At 44.4% G+C, this 18786-nt stretch overlaps 1 protein-coding gene across 13 annotated transcripts in view; it reads right to left on the bottom strand.

Moving 5' to 3' along the window:
* LOC110525702 (membrane-associated phosphatidylinositol transfer protein 2) overlaps positions 1 to 18786 on the bottom strand; it is an 85664-nt gene that overhangs the window by 8847 nt on the left and 58031 nt on the right. For 2 of the 13 annotated variants that reach the window (XM_036979803.2, XM_036979806.2), the window contains 13 exons: positions 17402 to 17497; positions 12776 to 12880; positions 12570 to 12634; positions 8655 to 8726; positions 7645 to 7889; positions 7360 to 7549; positions 6559 to 6678; positions 6086 to 6300; positions 5679 to 5854; positions 5329 to 5499; positions 2815 to 2967; positions 1569 to 1733; positions 176 to 478 (listed from right to left, as the gene is read on the bottom strand). In XM_036979803.2, coding sequence (XP_036835698.1) covers positions 176 to 478; positions 1569 to 1733; positions 2815 to 2967; positions 5329 to 5499; positions 5679 to 5854; positions 6086 to 6300; positions 6559 to 6678; positions 7360 to 7549; positions 7645 to 7889; positions 8655 to 8726; positions 12570 to 12634; positions 12776 to 12880; positions 17402 to 17497 — 2076 coding nt within the window. The remainder of the gene's footprint in view (positions 1 to 175; positions 479 to 1568; positions 1734 to 2814; positions 2968 to 5328; positions 5500 to 5678; positions 5855 to 6085; positions 6301 to 6558; positions 6679 to 7359; positions 7550 to 7644; positions 7890 to 8654; positions 8727 to 12569; positions 12635 to 12775; positions 12881 to 17401; positions 17498 to 18786) is intronic. The other 11 variants (XM_036979807.2, XM_090237550.1, XM_090237547.1 and 8 more) reach the window with 9 other exon arrangements.

Raw genomic sequence — 18786 nt, 5'->3', positions numbered from 1 at the left:
ACAGAGAGGGAGAGTGAGTCAAGCTGGGAGATGTCTAGAGCAGCCAAGAAGCATATTGAAAAGAGATTGATTGCACAATAAATGAGGATTTAAAGAGGAGGAGGATAGGAGTCAGTAGTAGCCTCAGCCTGGCTTTGGTACAGAGTTGATAGGGTCCATTCCCTTAGAAGAATACCTTGATCCACCTCTGCCTGGGAGTCCAGGGAGACCAGGTCATATATGGTATAATCCAGGCCAGCTGACAGGTGTCTCTCTAACTGACCAGAGCCACAGGGGCTTACACCTCTGTTAGCGTCTGGGTCTGCCTCTGGGTCTGGTTGTGGCTCGTTGTCTGTGTCAGTAGATCCTCGGACTGGATCAGTCCTTTCTTTTCTATGGGATTTAGGGGTGCTTCTCAGGGAGAATTTGGTTTGTGATGTCAGGGCGATTTGGGACAAAAGGCTGAGTTTTTTGGTTTGGTTAATTTGACATGGTTGTGCTATGGGAAACAAAACAAAAAGAAAGAAACCAGGTGAAAATGATTGATGGATAATGACAAAGGAAATTGGTGTCATACTGTATAATGCAGTTAATTCCAGTTTACAAAACATACATGTGAAGTACTTTTGCTACGAGCTGCATTCACAACCTGAAAATGTCTTCAAAACAAAATATTCAATTGAGTGTCTGATTGGTCTTCAGATGAACTGAAAAAAAAGGTTCTAATTATTTATTCAACAAAACCCATTTTCATACTTTTTTTGAACTCTTAGTTTTGTTGTATTCCTGAACAGTGAAAAACGTTTTCCATGGCATTTCTTCCAATAACCATGAACTAGAAATGATCTCATCAACGCACTATTGCAACTTCCCAACTGAGTACATGGTTAGTAAATGTTTTTAAAGCCATGTGATACTTCTGTAGGTGTTATTAGGCCTTATATAGGACATATCCACTACTTTGGGAGAAAATCTTTACATCAAACAACAGAAGCTTGGTCACCTAGGCAGACAGTGCGACAGGGAGCGAACAATGCAGGAATGATTCAGCTAAACGGGTCTCTACATGCATGGCAAACATTAAATAAATGCAGAACGCAGCCTTTGCATTTATATTCAAACAATGGGTCAGAGTAAGACAGACACGAAGTGAAAGGAGGTGAGCTTTGGTTTCTTTAGTAGTAGAGTTATAATCTTCTGGCACATTGTATTTGATCAATGGACAACGTCCACTGTTTGCTCCCTCTATGATGAAGGGGCTTAGAGCAGTGCAATCCATCACAGGTGTTATAATGTGTTGGCGCTAGCTAGCAGGTAACTATGTGGTTATTCCGTGAATGCAGGCACAACTGGGTCCCTACAGAGCCGCTCGGGATCCGGTGCACTGAGTGATGTGTGCAGTCTGAGTAAGGACGGTTAGAATGAGCGAGAGAGAAAAGATTGAGAGGAGATTGAAGGAGTGCGGTGGAGTAGGAAGAGGAAGATAGAACAGGACAGAAAAGAAAAGAGGGGGTCGAACTAAGGAGAGAGAAGAGATTGACTGAAAGAGGAGTTGAGAGAGAGATACTTGTGGTAACGAGAACACTTACTGTTGGCTATGTTGGTGGCAGTGTAACTGTCTGCCATTCCTGAAACCTGGCTGGCAATGCTGACCTCACTGGCCCTGCGCAGGCCCCGGCAGTGGGGGCCCGTAACAGGGGAGGAGGGGTACGAACTGTCCATGAAGACACCACCATGAGACTGAACAACATCCGCTATTGAGTCGAAACAAGGAGATCCCATTAGACATAGACAAGACAAGAGGAGGATGAACAGCGAGGGAACAGGATGAGGAGGGGGTTGCAACCAAGAAATGTGATGGACCACACCATGGTTTCAGAAACCAGCAGGTGCCAACATCAGATTTCTTGGACAATCAGTGAGTGATCAGATAGTGGACTGATTAATACAACAGCATGTTAAAAGTGAGATGTTACTCCATTGGTTGTCACAGCACTATGCCTCAAAGTTTTTAATATCTGTCAAATGATTAGCTGGATTATTATTACCATGTATAACTAAAGTGGTAACAGTCTCATTTAGTATGTGAAGCTAATCAACATGTTGTTGTAACAAAAAAGTCAGGAGATACTATATTCACCACCATCACAAGCAGAAAAACACAAGGATACACAATTACAATGCAAGGGGCAGGGTTCCATGATTCAAGCCGACATCTGAGCAACACAGTCCGTTTAGCTTCCAAGCCTCAGATTTGGCAAAATCTACCAGAAGACAGTTATGGTTTATATGGAGACCTTTGCCTACCACCTTAAAACACAATCCCCAACTCTTGTATATGATGCTGAGGAGATGCTGCGGCAGCAAAGAAACCACATCACAACAACGAGTGCAGGAAGTGGCACGCTATTTTCATACCATTACAAAGGACATAAATCATTTATGGCATTAGCGAAACACAGCAAAACAAGGACAGACTCTTCCAGGTCAAGGTTTCATTCACTGTGGTACCCATTGCAGTCTCTGTAAATCATAAAAATGTTTAGAGATTCTGAGGGCCATGCTAATGAGCTATAATAAAGGCAATGGACTGAATCCTGCAGAACGAGGGCTCATATAGGACATGATTGACCTGGAACAGCCAGTAATGTGACCCCAACTCTTGAGTGGGGTAACATTCCCAAAGCATTCTAATACACCAGTATTGGTAAGGGTGTGAAAACATACACACAGACAAAGTCAGTGTGGAAAGAGGGTGCAACTAACACAAAAAGACATGTACGACACAGAGTGAGAGACATCGGGGGATGCAAGTGAAGAGGAGAGGCTACACACACTCTAGAACAGCAGGTGTGGCCTTGAGGGAGCCCTCCTGCCAGTTTAGCACGGGCACAGGGATGCAGGTCTCGCTGATAGGTTCCTGACAGCGGAAAGAGAGGGGGGTCCCACTATCGAGCAGGAGCTGAGGGTTGCTCTGGACTGTCTCCACTAAAGGGGGAGGTGGGGGATCAGAGGGTAGGGGGCAGGGTTTTCAGGGTAAGGGGGTAGTTTTTTTCAGAGATGGGGGCAGGAGGTCGAGAGAGGGGAAAGAAAGACAATGAAGACACAGAAAACATGAAACAATAACAAGAACAACAGAAATGTGAAACAGGATTTGCGAGTCAAGCCCTTAGAGCTACAGGAAATACTGCAGTAGGAGTAACTAAGGCAACAACAGGTTGTAGCAGAGCTAAGTGGAGCAGGATGATGCTGTTCTTGGATTCTAATTCAGACTCTGTTGGTTCTAACCAAAGTCATATACAGCATACAGTACATTTGGAGTATTCAGAGCCCTTGAGTTTTTCCACATTTTGTTACGTTTACAGCCTTATTCTAAAATTGATGAAATAGTTTTTCCCCCCTCATCAATCTACACACAATACCCCATAATGATACATGTTTTTTTTTAAAAGTTTTGCAAATGTATTACAAATAAAATACTGAAATATCACATTTACATAAGTATTCAGACCCTTTACTCTGTACTGTGTTGAAGCACCTATGGCAGTGATTACAGCCTCGGGTCTTCTTGGGTATGACCCTACAAGCTTTGCACAGCTTTATCAAGACAAAGGAGATGATTGTGGACTACAGGAAAAGGAGGACCGAGCACACCCCCCATTCTCATCGACAGGGCTGTAGAGGAGCAGGTTGAGAGCTTCAAGTTCCTTGGTGTCCACATCACCAACAAACTAACATGATCCTAGCACACCAAGACAGTCGTGAAGAGGGCACGACAAAACCTATTCCCCCTCTGGAGACTGAAAAGATTTGGCCATAAGACTCATGAACAGCTAATCAAATGGCTACCCAGACTATTTGCATTGTGCCTCCCCCGGGAACGCTGCTGCTATTCTCTGTTATTATCTATGCATAATCACTTTAATAACACCACCTACATGTACATATTACCTCAATTACCTCGACACCGGTGCCCCCCGCACATTGACTCTGTACTGGTACCCCCTGTATTTAGCCCTGCTATTGTTATTTACTGCTGTTCCTTTATTTGTTATTCTTATCTCTTTGTTTATTTTTATTTATTTATTGTATTTTCTTAAAAGTGCATTGTTGATTAAGGGCTTGTAAGTAAGCATTTCACCTGTTGTATTCAGCGCATGTGACAAATAAAATAGGATTTTATTTTGGGAGTTTCTCCCATTCTTCTCTGCAGTTCCTTTCAAGCTCTGTCAGGTTGGATGAGGACCGTCGCTGCACAGCTATTTTCAGGTCTCTCCAGAGATGTTCGATTGGGTTCAAGTTCGGGCTCTGGCTGGGCCAATAAAGGACATGTAGAGACTTGTCCCAAAGCCACTCCTGCGTTGTCTTGGCTGTGTGCTTAGGGTCGTTGTCCTGTTTGAAGGTGAACCGTCGACCCAGTCTGAGGTCATGAGCGCTCTGGAGCAGGTTCTCTCACTCTGTACTTTGCTCTGTTCATCTTTCCCTCGATCCAGACTAGTCTCCCAGTCCCTGTCGCTGAAAAACATCCCCACAGCATGATGCTGTCACCATCATGCGTCACAGTGGGGATGGTGCCAGATTTCCTCCAGATGTTAACGCTTGGTATTCAGGTCAAAGAGTTCAATCTTGGTTTCATCAGACCAGAGAATTTAGTTTCTAATGGTCTGAGATTCCTTTAGGTGCCTTTTGGAAAACTCCAATCGGGCTTTTGTGTGCCTTTAACTGAGGAGTGGTTTCCGTCTGGCCACTCTACCTTAAAGGCCTGATTGGTGGAGTGCTGCAGAGATGGTTGTCCTTCTGGAAGGTACTCTCATCTCCACAGAGGAACTCTAGAGCTCTGTCAGAGTGACCATCAGGTTCTTGGTCACCTCCCTGACCAAGGCCCTTCTCCCCATTTTAGAATAAAGCTGTAACGTAAAAGGGAAGGGGTCTGAATACTTTCTGAATGCACTGCATAGAGTTCGGACATTTTATTTCTTCATTTTTCTCAACTTAAAGCTATTTTCGGTGCCTCTCACTATAGCAATCAACAGACCACTGGCAATAGGTCTCGGAGACATTCCCTGTACGTGTGGGAGAGAAGTCAAAAAACAAACATAATCCATCACATTTGTCAGTTTCTACACACTCTGCTACATCCCACAGAGTCCCCAATGGTTAATCAAAACAAGGGCTATATAACCAATGAATGTAACAAATGAGTACATTTTTTGTTTACATATATTTCCACAACAGATATGATATATGATATATGATAACAGATATGAGATATGCTCATACAGGTACTGGCTTGTGTGTGAGTGTGTGTGTCTGAGTGAACTCTTCCAGCTCTCATTCCAGTGTGCTCACCCAGTAGAGCGGAGTTGCCGTCCCCCAGGGGAAAGCGTGTGTAGCGGGGTACGTTGAAGGGGGGCAGGAGGTGGAACTTCTTCTCCAGGAGGGGCTCCAGGCGCGAGGCCGAGGGGTCGGCTGGATGGAACAGGTTGTAGACCTGCTGGCAAGCTGGGCGCAGCTGGGCCACTAAGGGGAGACAGACGTTGACAGGCATAAAAGAAGGAGAAGGGGGTTTCAAGGAGATAAGACCCCATAGTACCTCCTTGGTTTTCACTTCCCAATTCATAGCACAAAAATGTTCACATATTAAAATAACACATTTTTAAAGCACTTTATTCATTTTCCCTCTGTTTAGGTGGGATTACCATCCAGCACAGGAATGACAGTCTTCCTCAGGGCAAGGACAAGGCCCAGAGGAGAGCCGAAGAGGAAGAAGTCTGCCACCTCAAAGTCAAACCTCCCCAGACAGCCTGCATCCTGGAAGGTGCTGCTGCTGGACCTGCGGGAGCACGGGTCAGTCCGCAGGACACTGGAGTGGAGGCTGAGGGGAAAACAATAGACAAACAGCCAGAGTCAGAAAGAGGGAAGCACATACACATGTATACACACAAACACAGAAAGACAGATCAATGTAGGTAAAAGATTACAGCAACCCATGACTCTACAATATCACATGCATAGCCATACCCTTCTCAGTACAGTGACATTAACTATTATCCATCAGCTACATCAATGATGTCATGTAACTGTAGTAACATAGATCCTGTCACACCTGGTCAGGAAGGCCTGGTGGTGTTTGATGGTGTCCAGCTCGTATGTGGAGTCTCCACTCCTTTTGCGCGGCTGCTGTCTCTTGGAGTCGTCTGGTCCTCCTGAGCGGGGGATGTCGATGTTGCTGAGGCTCAGGTGGCGGCTGCCCTCCAGAGTGGGAGAGGCAGAGCCGTGCCCACTGTTTATGATGATGCCTGGGGAGAGGAGGTCCTGGTCCTGCAGGGGGGGATGGGGGGGGGGGGCAGAGGATGGGGAATGTATGCTGAACTTGACTGACATGCAAACGGAACCAGACCTAGGTTGGACGCTGGATAAGTGTGCTTCTCAGCGGAGAAATGTGGTGGTGAAATAGTAGAGTGTTGTAACTTTTATTTCGAGCTACTAGGTGAGTGAGTGTCTGTGATTTGGAGTATGGGTAACGATGTAAAGCTTAGGAACAGAGAGAGTAAATAAGCATCAAGGTTTAGGTCTTACCTGTACGCTGATTACACTGCCCCTGCGGCTGCTGTTCTGGCTGTCACCAATAGTTTGGTTGCTGCTGCACAATGCGTCAAACCCCAGGATCCCTCCCACACAGTCCCCAATCAGGCACACCTACACAGAGGTCACAGGTCAATTTACTAAAACAGATCAGGTCATTAGATATCCAACAGGATACAGATAACGGCTTCCAACCCCTTTTAAAATAATCATCTGTAATAACCACATAATCAAACACACCCACACATTTGCAGGCGCACATAAGTAAAAATAATCTGTCAAATAATGTGAGCCTCTGACAATTTGTTAGAAAAATGGAAACTAAATTCAACTTGCGACAAATATTGAATGCTAGTGTCAGAAAACATCCACATAATTCAGAAACAGAAAACACCCACATAATTCATTTGGTGCTGAAAGGATTCAAATCCAAATGATGTTTTTCATAAGAAATCTCCTCTTTGACTTGGAAACATGCTCTTGCCATTTTAGAGCTCCAATTAAAGAGCAGGCCATGCCTGTATCAACGGGGAGGCTGACAGGCCTGTATCAACGGGGAGGCTGACAGGCCTGTATCAACGGGGAGGCTGACAGGCCCGTATCAACGGGGAGGCTGACAGGCCCGTATCAACGGGGAGGCTGACAGGCCCGTATCAACGGGGAGGCTGACAGGCCCGTATGAACGGGGAGGCTGACAGGCCCGTATCAACGGGGAGGCTGACAGGCCCGTATCAACGGGGAGGTTGACAGGCCCGTATCAACGGGGAGGTTGACAGGTCAGAAGCAGCACCTCACCTGGCCAGAGAAGGTTGCCCCGTTCAGGGACCTGATGAAGTCATTGTACACCTGGTTGGCTCTCATGATGACGGTGGCCACAGCCTCCTGGTACTGGGGGGCGGAGGTGGCCAGCAGAGGCAGGGCAGCCAGGGGGATGTGGTCCTGACTGCTAGACAGACAGCTCTCATCATAACTGTATGGGCTGAGACTGAAGCCAGGGATACACACACAGGGGAAGGTTAGTAATAGTAGTAGGTTGTGTACACAATATCTACGGTTGTGTAGAGTGTGTGTGTCCCTCACTTGGTCACCAGGGAGAAGGCCTCAGCGCAGATGGCGGGACAGGGTACCAGACGGATGGCGATGCGGCCCAGCGCAGTGGGATAGTGCACGCGCATCACTGCGTCAAAGGCCGTGCTGATAGTGTTGATATCACCTTGCTTACTGGTCTGGTCCCCTCCGCCCGTGTCCAGGATGTTGCCCCCATGTAACACCAGGATCAGCACATGAATCTTAGAAGGCTGCAGACATTGCTGGGAGGACAGGTCCTATTATGGGGGAGGAAAGGAGGGGGGATGGATGGAGTGAATGGGAGGTAAAGAGAAAAGGCAGGATGAGGGACATTAGAGAGATCTGTTAAACGCAAGGGAAATGAAGCCATTCACCCATAGAACCATGCTTCTGGCTTGGCTACTAAAGTATCATGACCACCAACAACATGCTTCTTGACTTACTCACAAAACCACACTGAGACACTAACAAGGCTTTGTGGTTGCACACACCTCTTTAGTACATAGCGAAACATCTCATTGTGTGTTCAGCTTGCACTTCCACTTCCTTCAGATATGAAACTCAGGAAGCATATACAGTTTGTGATAACTACACCCTATCCAGTAACAGCATGCCTGTCCAGCTTTCCTCTTCACACTCAGAGCATCATTAAGAGATGCTGACCAACCTACACCCCAGCTGGTCACACTGCAAACGCTTCCAACTTTAGCCAACCACTACAACAGCAAGAAAAACCAAGGGCAGAGACACATTTGTATACAAATACAAAACCACACACATAAAAAGGGAAAATGTAAATGTGAAGTTTTTGTGTGTTCAAAAACTCACATTTTTCACAGAGGCTGTACACAATACACTCCACGGCTACAGTTCAGAGAATATTTCATAAGGGATAGGGGGTTTGAGGAGTAGAGGGGGTGGGCTAGGAAAAAGACAGGAGCAGGGCAGTTACTACTGGGTCTGTTAGGGTGTCTGTGGATCTACTCTGGCCCATAATGCAATGGGACAGGAAGTTTACTTACTGACTGGTGCTTGGTTACGGTGATGGTGGGAATGGTAGAGCTATAGGCTTGGCTGCTAACAGAGCCACGCATCTGAACACAAGAGGACAGAGAGTGCTTGAAGGAGTCCACCTCTCTGACTGCCACCACTAAAGCCCTACACAGAATATTCACTTCAACACCTACTGTTAGGCTTGAGCGCTTTAGTGGCTGGGTGACTGGGATTTAAGTTTCCCTTTAGCTCATACCTCCTGCATGTTTAATGTTGATATTTTGTCTGAATATGATCTCAGCCAGACCGCATCTACAGTTGAAATCGGAAGTTTACATACACTTAGATTGGAGTCATTCAAACTCGTTTTCAACCACTCTACAAATGTTTTGTTAACAAACTATAGTTTCACCAAGTCGGTTAGGACATCTACTTTGTGCATGACACAAGTCATTTTTCCAATAATTGTTTACAGACAGATTATTTCACTTATAATTCACTGTATCACAATTCCAGTGGGTCAGAATATACATACACTAAGTTGACTGTGCCTTTAAACAGCTAGGAAAATTCCAGAAAATGATGTCATGGCTTTAGAAGCTTCTGATAGGCTAATTGACATAATTTGAGTCAATTGGAGGTGTACCTGTGGATGTATTTCAAGGCCTACCTTCAAACTCAGTGCCTCTTTGTTTGACATCATGGGGAAATAAAAAGAAATCAGCCAAGACCTCAGGAAAAAAATTGTAGACCTCCACAAGTCTGGTTCATCCTTGGGAGCAATTTCCAAACGGCAGAAGGTACCACGTTCATCTGTATAAACAATAGTACTCAGGTAGAGATGAGTTCATCCGAGAGATGAACGTACTTTGGTGCGAAAAGTGCAAATCAATCCCAGAACAACAGCAAAGGATCTTGTGAAGATGCTGGAAGAAACAGGTCCAAAAGTATCTATAGCCAAAGTAAAATGAGTCCTTTAATCGACATAACCTGAAAGGCCGCTCAGCAAGGAAGAAGCCACTGCTCCAAAACCACCATTAAAAAAAAGACAGACTACGGTTTGCAACTGCACATGGGGACAAAGGTGGTACTTTTTGGAGAAATGTCCTCTGGTCTGATGAAACAAAAATAGAACTGTTTGGTCATAATGACCATCATCATGTTTGGAGGAAAAAGGGGGAGGCTTGCAAGCAAAGAACACCATCCCAGCCGTGAGGCACGGGGGTGGCAGCATCATGGTGTGGGGGTGCTTTGCTGCAGGAGGGACTGGTGCACTTCACAAAATAGATGGCATCATGAGGAAGTAAAATTCGGTGGATATATTTAAGCAACATCTCAAGACATCAGTCAATTTAAAGCTTGGTCGCAAATGTGTCTTCCAAATGGACAATGACCCCAAGCATACTTCCAAAGTTGTGGCAAAACGGCTTAAGGACAACAAAGTCAAGGTATTGGAGTGGCCATCACAAAGCCCTGAACTCAATCCTATAGAAAATGTGTGGGCAGAACTGAAAAAGCATGTGAGAGCAAGAAGGCCTACAAACCTGACTCAGTTACACCAGCTCTGTCAGGAGGAATGGGCAAACAATTCATCCAACTTATTGTGGGAAGCTTGTGGAAGGCTACCTGAAATGTTTGACCCAAGTTAAACAATTTAAAGGCAATGCTACCAAATACTAATTGAGTGTATGTAAACTTCTGACCCACTGGGAATGTGTTGAAAGAAATAAAAGCTGAAATAAATCACTCTACTATTATTCTGACATTTCACTTTCTTAAAATAAAAGTGGTGATCCTAACTGACTTATGACAGGGAATTTTTACTAGGATTAAATGTCAGGAATTGTATAAATGTCAGTTTAAATGTATTTGGCTAAGGTGTATTTTTTTATTTCACCTTTATTTAACCAGGTAGGCTAGTTGAGAACAAGTTCTCATTTGCAACTGCGACCTGGCCAAGATAAAGCATAGCAGTGTGAACAGACAACACAGAGTTGCACATGGAGTAAACAATAAACAAGTCAATAACACAGTATAAAAAAAGAGTCTATATACATTGCGTGCAAAAGGCATGAGGAGGTAGGCGAATAATTACAATTTTGCAGATTAACACTGGAGTGATAAATGATCAGATGGTCATGTACAGGTAGAGATATTGGTGTGCAAAAGAGCAGAAAGGTAAATAAATAAACAGTATGGGGATGAGGTAGGTAAAATTGGGTGGGCTATTTACCATTAGACTATGTACAGCTGCAGCGATCGGTAAGCTGCTCAGATAGCTGATGCTTAAAGTTGGTGAGGGAGATATAAGTCTCCAACTTCAGCGATTTTTGCAATTCGTTCCAGTCACAGGCAGCAGAGAACTGGAACGAAAGGCGGCCAAATGAGGTGTTGGCTTTGGGGATGATCAGTGAGATACACCTGCTGGAGCGCGTGCTACGGGTGGGTGTTGCCATCGTGACCAGTGAACTGAGATAAGGCAGCGCTTTACCTAGCGTGGACTTGTATATGACCTGGAGCCAGTGGGTCTGGCGACGAATATGTAGCGAGGGCCAGCCGACTAGAGCATACAGGTCGCAGTGGTGGGTGAGATAAGGTGCTTTAGTAACAAGGCGGATGGCACTGTGATAAACTGCATCCAGTTTGCTGAGTAGAGTATTGGAAGCTATTTTGTAGATGACATCGCCGAAGTCGAGGATCGGTAGGATAGTCAGTTTTACTAGGGTAAGTTTGGCGGCGTGAGTGAAGGAGGCTTTGTTGCGGAATAGAAAGCCGACTCTAGATTTGATTTTAGATTGGAGATGTTTGATATGAGTCTGGAAGGAAAGTTTACAGTCTAGCCAGACACCTAGGTACTTATAGATGTCCACGTATTCTAGGTCGGAACCATCCAGGGTGGTGATGCTAGTCGGGCGTGCGGGTGCAGGCAGCGAACAGTTGAAAAGCATGCATTTGGTTTTACTAGCGTTTAAGAGCAGTTGGAGGCCACGGAAGGAGTGTTGTATGGCATTGAAGCTTGTTTGGAGGTTAGATAGCACAGTGTCCAAGGACGGGCCGGAAGTATACAGAATAGTGTCGTCTGCGTAGAGGTGGATCAGGGAATCGCCCGCAGCAAGAGCAACATCATTGATATATACAGAGAAAAGAGTCTGCCCGAGAATTGAACCCTGTGGCACCCCCATAGAGACTGCCAGAGGACCGGACAGCATGCCCTCCGATTTGACACACTGAACTATGTCTGCAAAGTAGTTGGTGAACCAGGCAAGGCAGTCATCAGAAAAACCGAGGCTACTGAGTCTGCCGATAAGAATATGGTGATTGACAGAGTCGAAAGCCTTGTCAAGGTCGATGAAGACGGCTGCACAGTACTGTCTTTTATCGATGGCGGTTATGAAATCGTTTAGTACCTTGAGCGTGGCTGAGGTGCACCCGTGACCGGCTCGGAAACCAGATTGCACAGCGGAGAAGGTACGGTGGGATTCGAGATGGTCAGTGACCTGTTTGTTGACTTGGCTTTCGAAGACCTTAGATAGGCAGGGCAGGATGGATATAGGTCTGAAACAGTTTGGGTCCAGGGTGTCTCCCCCTTTGAAGAGGGGGATGACTGCGGCAGCTTTCCTATCCTTGGGGATCTAAGACGATATGAAAGAGAGGTTGAACAGGCTGGTAATAGGGGTCGCGACAATGGCGGCGGATAGTTTTAGAAATAGAGGGTCCAGATTGTCAAGCCCAGCTGATTTGTACGGGTCCAGGTTTTGCAGCTCTTTCAGAACATCTGCTATCTGGATCTGGGTAAAGGAGAACCTGGAGAGGCTTGGGCGAGTAGCTGTAAACGTCAGACTTCAACTGTACGTAACATGTTACGAATTTTGGGTCTGGCTGTCATGGTGTTGTTGGTATACCAATGTTCAGTTGAAAAGCCCTTCACCCTCCCAAGTACCTACCTCATCTAGTCTCTCCTCGCTGGCTGCCCTCTCATAGTCCCCTGCCATATCCTTGTACAGCTCTCCTGCAGAAACATCCAGAGACACTTTAACGTCGAGAATCAGAGTAATATAACACTGTTGGTAAAAAAAGACACTGACACAAACTCCATCTCCTCTGTCTCGCCTATCTCCCATAATACAACACATAGGGTTCGTCTCCATACCAGGATTGTCTTCTGCGTCAGCCGCCTCAATCTTGTCCATGAGGTCATTGGAGTTCCACTTGGCGATCTCCTTGGGGAAAACCTGTTCATCATCTGACAAGTCCTCTGTGGGGAGAAGGGACAGGATTTGTTTTACCAGGTGTCCATATTACCAAGTATAACACCTGTTAAGTCAATGTGCCATTTTATCCCATCTACAATATATTCAGCAGTAGTGGAAAAAGTACCTAATTTTCATACTTGAGTAAAAGTAAAAGATACCTTAATAGAAAGTTACTCAAGTAAAAGTGAAATTCACCCAGTAAAGTACTACTTGAGTAAAAGTATTTGGTTTTAAATATAAGTATCAAAAGTAAACGTAAATGCTAAAATATACTTAAGTATCAAAACTAAAAGTAGAAATAATTTCAAATTACTTATATAAAGCAAAGCTGACTGCACCATTTTCTTGTTTAAAACTTTTATGGATGGCCAGGGGCCCACTCCAACAGTCAAACATTATTTACAAAAGATGCATTTGTGTTTGTGAGTCCACCAGAACATAGGCAGGCAGTAGGGATGACCACGTGTTCTCCTGGTAAGTGCGTGAATTTCACAATTTTCCTGTCTTGCTAAGCATTCAAAATGTAACGACCACTTTGGGTTGTCAGGGAAATGTATGGAGTAAAAAGTACAATATTTTCTTTAGGAATGTAGTGAAGTAAAAGTTGTAAAAAATATAAATAGTAAAGTACAGATACCCCCCAAAACGTAGTACTTCAGTAGTACTTTAAAGTAATTTTACTTAATATCAGTGGTGTAAAGTACTTTAGGGCCCTGTTTTTCAAAAGTTATCCATCTGGATTTTGCCTATCAGATAGGATTAAATGCATAGAAATAGAATGAATAGAACGGGGGTGTCCCCATTCAAGTCAATGATTCATCCTTTCTTTTCATTATATTTCTATGCGTTTAATCCTACCCTAGAGGCGAAATCCAGATAACATTTGAAAAACTGGGTCCAGATGACCAGTCACAGATCATTCTCAAACATTCTGTGAACTTTTTAGACATTTATACAGTGCCTTGCGAAAGTATTCGGCCCCCTTGAACTTTGCGACCTTTTGCCACATTTCAGGCTTCAAACATAAAGATATAAAACTGTATTTTTTTGTGAAGAATCAACAACAAGTGGGACACAATCATGAAGTGGAACGACATTTATTGGATATTTCAAACTTTTTTAACAAATCAAAAACTGAAAAATTGGGCGTGCAAAATTATTCAGCCACTTTACTTTCAGTGCAGCAAACTCTCTCCAGAAGTTCAGTGAGGATCTCTGAATGATCCAATGTTGACCTAAATGACTAATGATGATAAATACAATCCACCTGTGTGTAATCAAGTCTCCGTATAAATGCACCTGCACTGTGATAGTCTCAGAGGTCCGTTAAAAGCACAGAGAGCATCATGAAGAACAAGGAACACACCAGGCAGGTCCGAGATACTGTTGTGAAGAAGTTTAAAGCCGGATTTGGATACAAAAAGATTTCCCAAGCTTTAAACATCCCAAGGAGCACTGTGCAAGCGATAATATTGAAATGGAAGGAGTATCAGACCACTGCAAATCTACCAAGACCTGGCTGTCCCTCTAAACTTTCAGCTCATACAAGGAGAAGACTGATCAGAGATGCAGCCAAGAGGCCCATGATCACTCTGGATGAACTGCAGAGATCTACAGCTGAGGTGGGAGACTCTGTCCATAGGACAACAATCAGTCATATATTGCACAAATCTGGCCTTTATGGAAGAGTGGCAAGAAGAAAGCCATTTCTTAAAGATATCCATAAAAAGTGTCGATTAAAGTTTGCCACAAGCCACCTGGGAGACACACCAAACATGTGGAAGAAGGTGCTCTGGTCAGATGAAACCAAAATTGAACTTTTTGGCAACAATGCAAAACGTTATGTTTGGCGTAAAAGCAACACAGCTGAACACACCATCCCCACTGTCAAACATGGTGGTGGCAGCATCATGGTTTGGGCCTGCTTTTCTTCAGCAGGGACAGGGAAGATGGTTAAAATTGATGGGAAGATGGATGGAGCCAAATACAGGACCATTCTGGAAGAAAACCTGATGGAGTCGGCAAAAGACCTGAGACTGGGACGGAGATTTGTCTTCCAACAAGACAATGATCCAAAACATAAAGCAAACTCTACAATGGAATGGTTAAAAAATTAACATATCCAGGTGTTAGAATGGCCAAGTCAAAGTCCAGACCTGAATCCAATCGAGAATCTGTGGAAAGAACTGAAAACTGCTGTTCACAAATGCTCTCCATCCAACCTCACTGAGCTCGAGCTGTTTCTCGATGTGCAAAACTGATAGAGACATACCATAAGCGACTTACAGCTGTAATCGCAGCAAAAGGTGGCGCTACAAAGTATTAACTTAAGGGGGCTGAATAATTTTGCACGCCCAATTTTTCAGTTTTTGATTTGTTAAAAAAGTTTGAAATATCCAATAAATGTTGTTTCACTTCATGATTGTGTCCCACTTGTTGTTGATTCTTCACAAAAAAATACAGTTTTATATCTTTATGTTTGAAGCCTGAAATGTGGAAAAAGGTCGCAAAGTTCAAGGGAGCCGAATACTTTCGCAAGGCACTGTATGTTCATAAATGTGAAAGGGGCTTCTGTGTACTGGCTGAGTACAGATAGATACAAACACACAGTACACCCTGATCTCTACCATAGGATATTATCTGGCCATGTGGCCAATCATTGTAGATAAATAATAATACTGATAAAGTAATTACTACCCTGAATTGTATGTGTTCCTTTAGAAACCATAGTGGTTTTGGAATAGCATAGCCTCCTCAATCAAATCACCAAGCCACTGGGATCTTTCAGTGAAATCACATTACACAACCTGTAGCCTATGCACTTCTGCTTTATCAAAAGGTCACCACTCAAACCTCCAAAACAATGTTTTGCTGGTCCTCAGTTGCACAGATCAGGGAGAAGCTCAGTCCAGGTAAAGAAGTTGAGCAGTATAAAAGCAGCTATGTGAGCGGGAGCATTTATCGGAGTACGCTCAAACACTTTTCAGCGTGAATTTATTCAAATGATGCTACAGAGCAGTAGCATTCATGTGTCACATTGGTTTAATCATTCCATGGTCTGACATGCAATGGTCATGAATGGATACAGTGTAAGTACTGTCGCACTTCATTGACAGAATGTTGGAGCTATATGCCTACTAACAGACTTGATTCTGTTAATTTAATTACATGCATATTACATATGCCTGCATGTATGCTTTTGTCATCCTTGTAATCTCTATAAATTATATTACCATCTGATCATGGTAATCTTAATGAACGGCTCATACAGAGACAAGGCATGGGTGTTCTCAGCTCTTATGATATGCTACTGTACTGCCCACAATGAAAATGTAATGAGGAAAAGATTCCATGGAACCAATGTCTGTACTTACTGTCCTATTACATTACAAACCCCACCAAACTGTTGCTCTAGAAATCCTTGCTCATTATGGCAATGTTTTCAGAGTTCATTATTAAGGGATTAACTCATGAAGAGACTGAGTAGGGTTGCTTGTATAATAAAATTGTTACAGTGAAGTACTATTTCATTATGTTTCAGCATTTAGTTTCCACATTTTAATTGATTTAAAATGAACCAATCAGGTGTCCAATGAAAAGTTGAAGACCCCCGATAGCCACATACTGGGGTGAGCATAATGGTATATACATACCACACTGTATGATGGTTAGTGGGAAAACAGATGAATCCAGGGATGAAACAACAATTTATATTCACCAGAAACAGCTACCATCTCATTGTGAACATAAATAATGGCACAAACACCAAAAGCATACAGCTATATATATTTGAACATGCAGCTAAATGCACATTTACAATGCAGTTACTTCATGACATCTCATGAACAGTTTCAACAGTTGATACAGATTTAATCCACATATTTAATCCACATTGTATCTATTTATTTAAATGATACTGATGCTTAGGAAACATGCATTGCTTTATTATTCTTATTCCATTACTTCCTACTTTATTATGTCATATACACAAATCTAAGTTAATCATGTTTCCACCCATTCACCTACAGGTAATAGAACATCATTTTGTGGATTGACATGATGGGATGATTGACTCTCAATAGGCAATGTGTGGTGGATGTGATGAGCTTTACAGACTTAGTCTTTACGAACGGTCTGATAAATGCAATAGGTAGGGCGTAAAGGTGTGTGTTGTGTGTCTAGGACGGCAGGGTGAGATAGTTTTGTCAATGGGAAACAGGTGAAGATAGAGGGTGATGATTTCAGCACTTCTTCAGGACAAGCCAAAAACCCGGGGTGAGTCCTCTCCTGGGCTCACCCAGCAGATGAACCGAAGTGTCGAGCTGCACCCACCTATTTCAACCGCAGGCCAAAAGCATGCTGGGTATCTGGGTAGCTTAAGAACTGATCTGTGTTGAAGAGACGCATGCAGAGTCAAAGGAGGAAGCAACAGTAGGGTTATGGGAATGGAACACACTAATAGTGTTGTCTACTGTAACCTACTCTAGGACTCTAAAAAGTCTATATCAAAATGGTGGTTTTACCGTGAGCATCAAAGAACTCCTCTTCTGAGCTGTCCTCGGAGTCTCGTGCTATGCTCTGCATCCTCCATTCAGAGAGGCTGTGGCGTGATGGGCTCGCTGAAACAGAGGGGAACAAACCGTACCGCTGTTATTTTTTATTTTCTTTCAATTTTACCCCCTTTTCGTGGTATCCAATTGTTAGTAGTTACTATCTTGTCTCATCGCTACAACTCCCGTACGGGCTCGGGAGAGACGAAGGTCGAAAGCCATGCATCCTCCGAAACACAACCCAACCAAGCCGCACTGCTTCTTAACACAGCGCGCATCCAACCCGGAAGCCAGCCGCACCAATGTGTTGGAGGGAACACCGTGCGTGCACCTGACGACCTTGGTTAGCGTGCACTGCGCCCGGCCCGCCACAGGAGTCGCTTGTGCGCGATGAGACAAGGATATCCCTACCGGCCAAACCCTCCCTAACCCGGACGACGCTAAGCCAATGGACCTCCCGGTCGCGGCCGGCTGCGACAGAGCCTGTGCGCAATCCCAGAGTCTCTGGTGGCACAGCTAGCGCTGCGATGCAGTGCCCTAGACCGCTGCGCCAACCAGGAGGCCCACCGTTGTTATTTTAAGACCCAACTGCATCATATTCCCACTGACGCGCACACACACACACACACACACACACACACACACACACACACACACACACACACACACACACACACACACACACACACACACACACACACACACACACACACACACACACACACACACACACACTCTCTGTTATACTTGACTTAATCACAGATCAATTGCTCAGTGGTCAGGAGGGGGCGTGAAGAGTGGAGTCCAACATAACACAGACACACTGACAGTCAATTAGCACACAGAAATATCTCTTTGAAAGCCTGGCTGGCCCATGGTGGATGCTCATGGGCTAGGGAGCGCAGCTGTGCCTGTCAGCCCAGAGAGGGGAGCAGCAGAGGTGGAGCGGAGGGTCAGTGTGAAGCGAGTCAGCCTCCTCTAGCCTGTGATGTCAATACTGCTGCTATAAATAGCCCAGGAGTGTGCAGTAGAGGGGGATAATAGTAGTAATGGGGGAAAAATGTCTATACAGTTACATATCGGGAAATTATCTTTGACGATATATCGTAACTTATTGACAAAAACGCAATATTATTTTTGCGCTAGCTGGCTGTACCTGCACCAAAACTTGTTTTCTCATGGCTCTCTCTTGTACTTCTGCAGCAGACACATAGTGAACAATGTGTTTGGAACATTGAGTCGCAATAAAATCACAGTACCAAATAGCAATATATATCGTGCCGGCACCGAAGTATCGTGATAATATCGCATCGTGAGGTCCCTGGCAATTCCCGGCCCTAGGTAATAAGGGGTGAAAT

The sequence above is a fragment of the Oncorhynchus mykiss genome, chromosome 6 (assembly GCF_057628025.1).
Source record: "Oncorhynchus mykiss isolate SJ-2025 chromosome 6, ASM5762802v1, whole genome shotgun sequence".
Classification (NCBI taxonomy): domain Eukaryota; kingdom Metazoa; phylum Chordata; class Actinopteri; order Salmoniformes; family Salmonidae; genus Oncorhynchus; species Oncorhynchus mykiss.
Note: the sequence above shows the minus strand (reverse complement) of the source record. Positions and strands in the feature narration are given on the sequence as shown.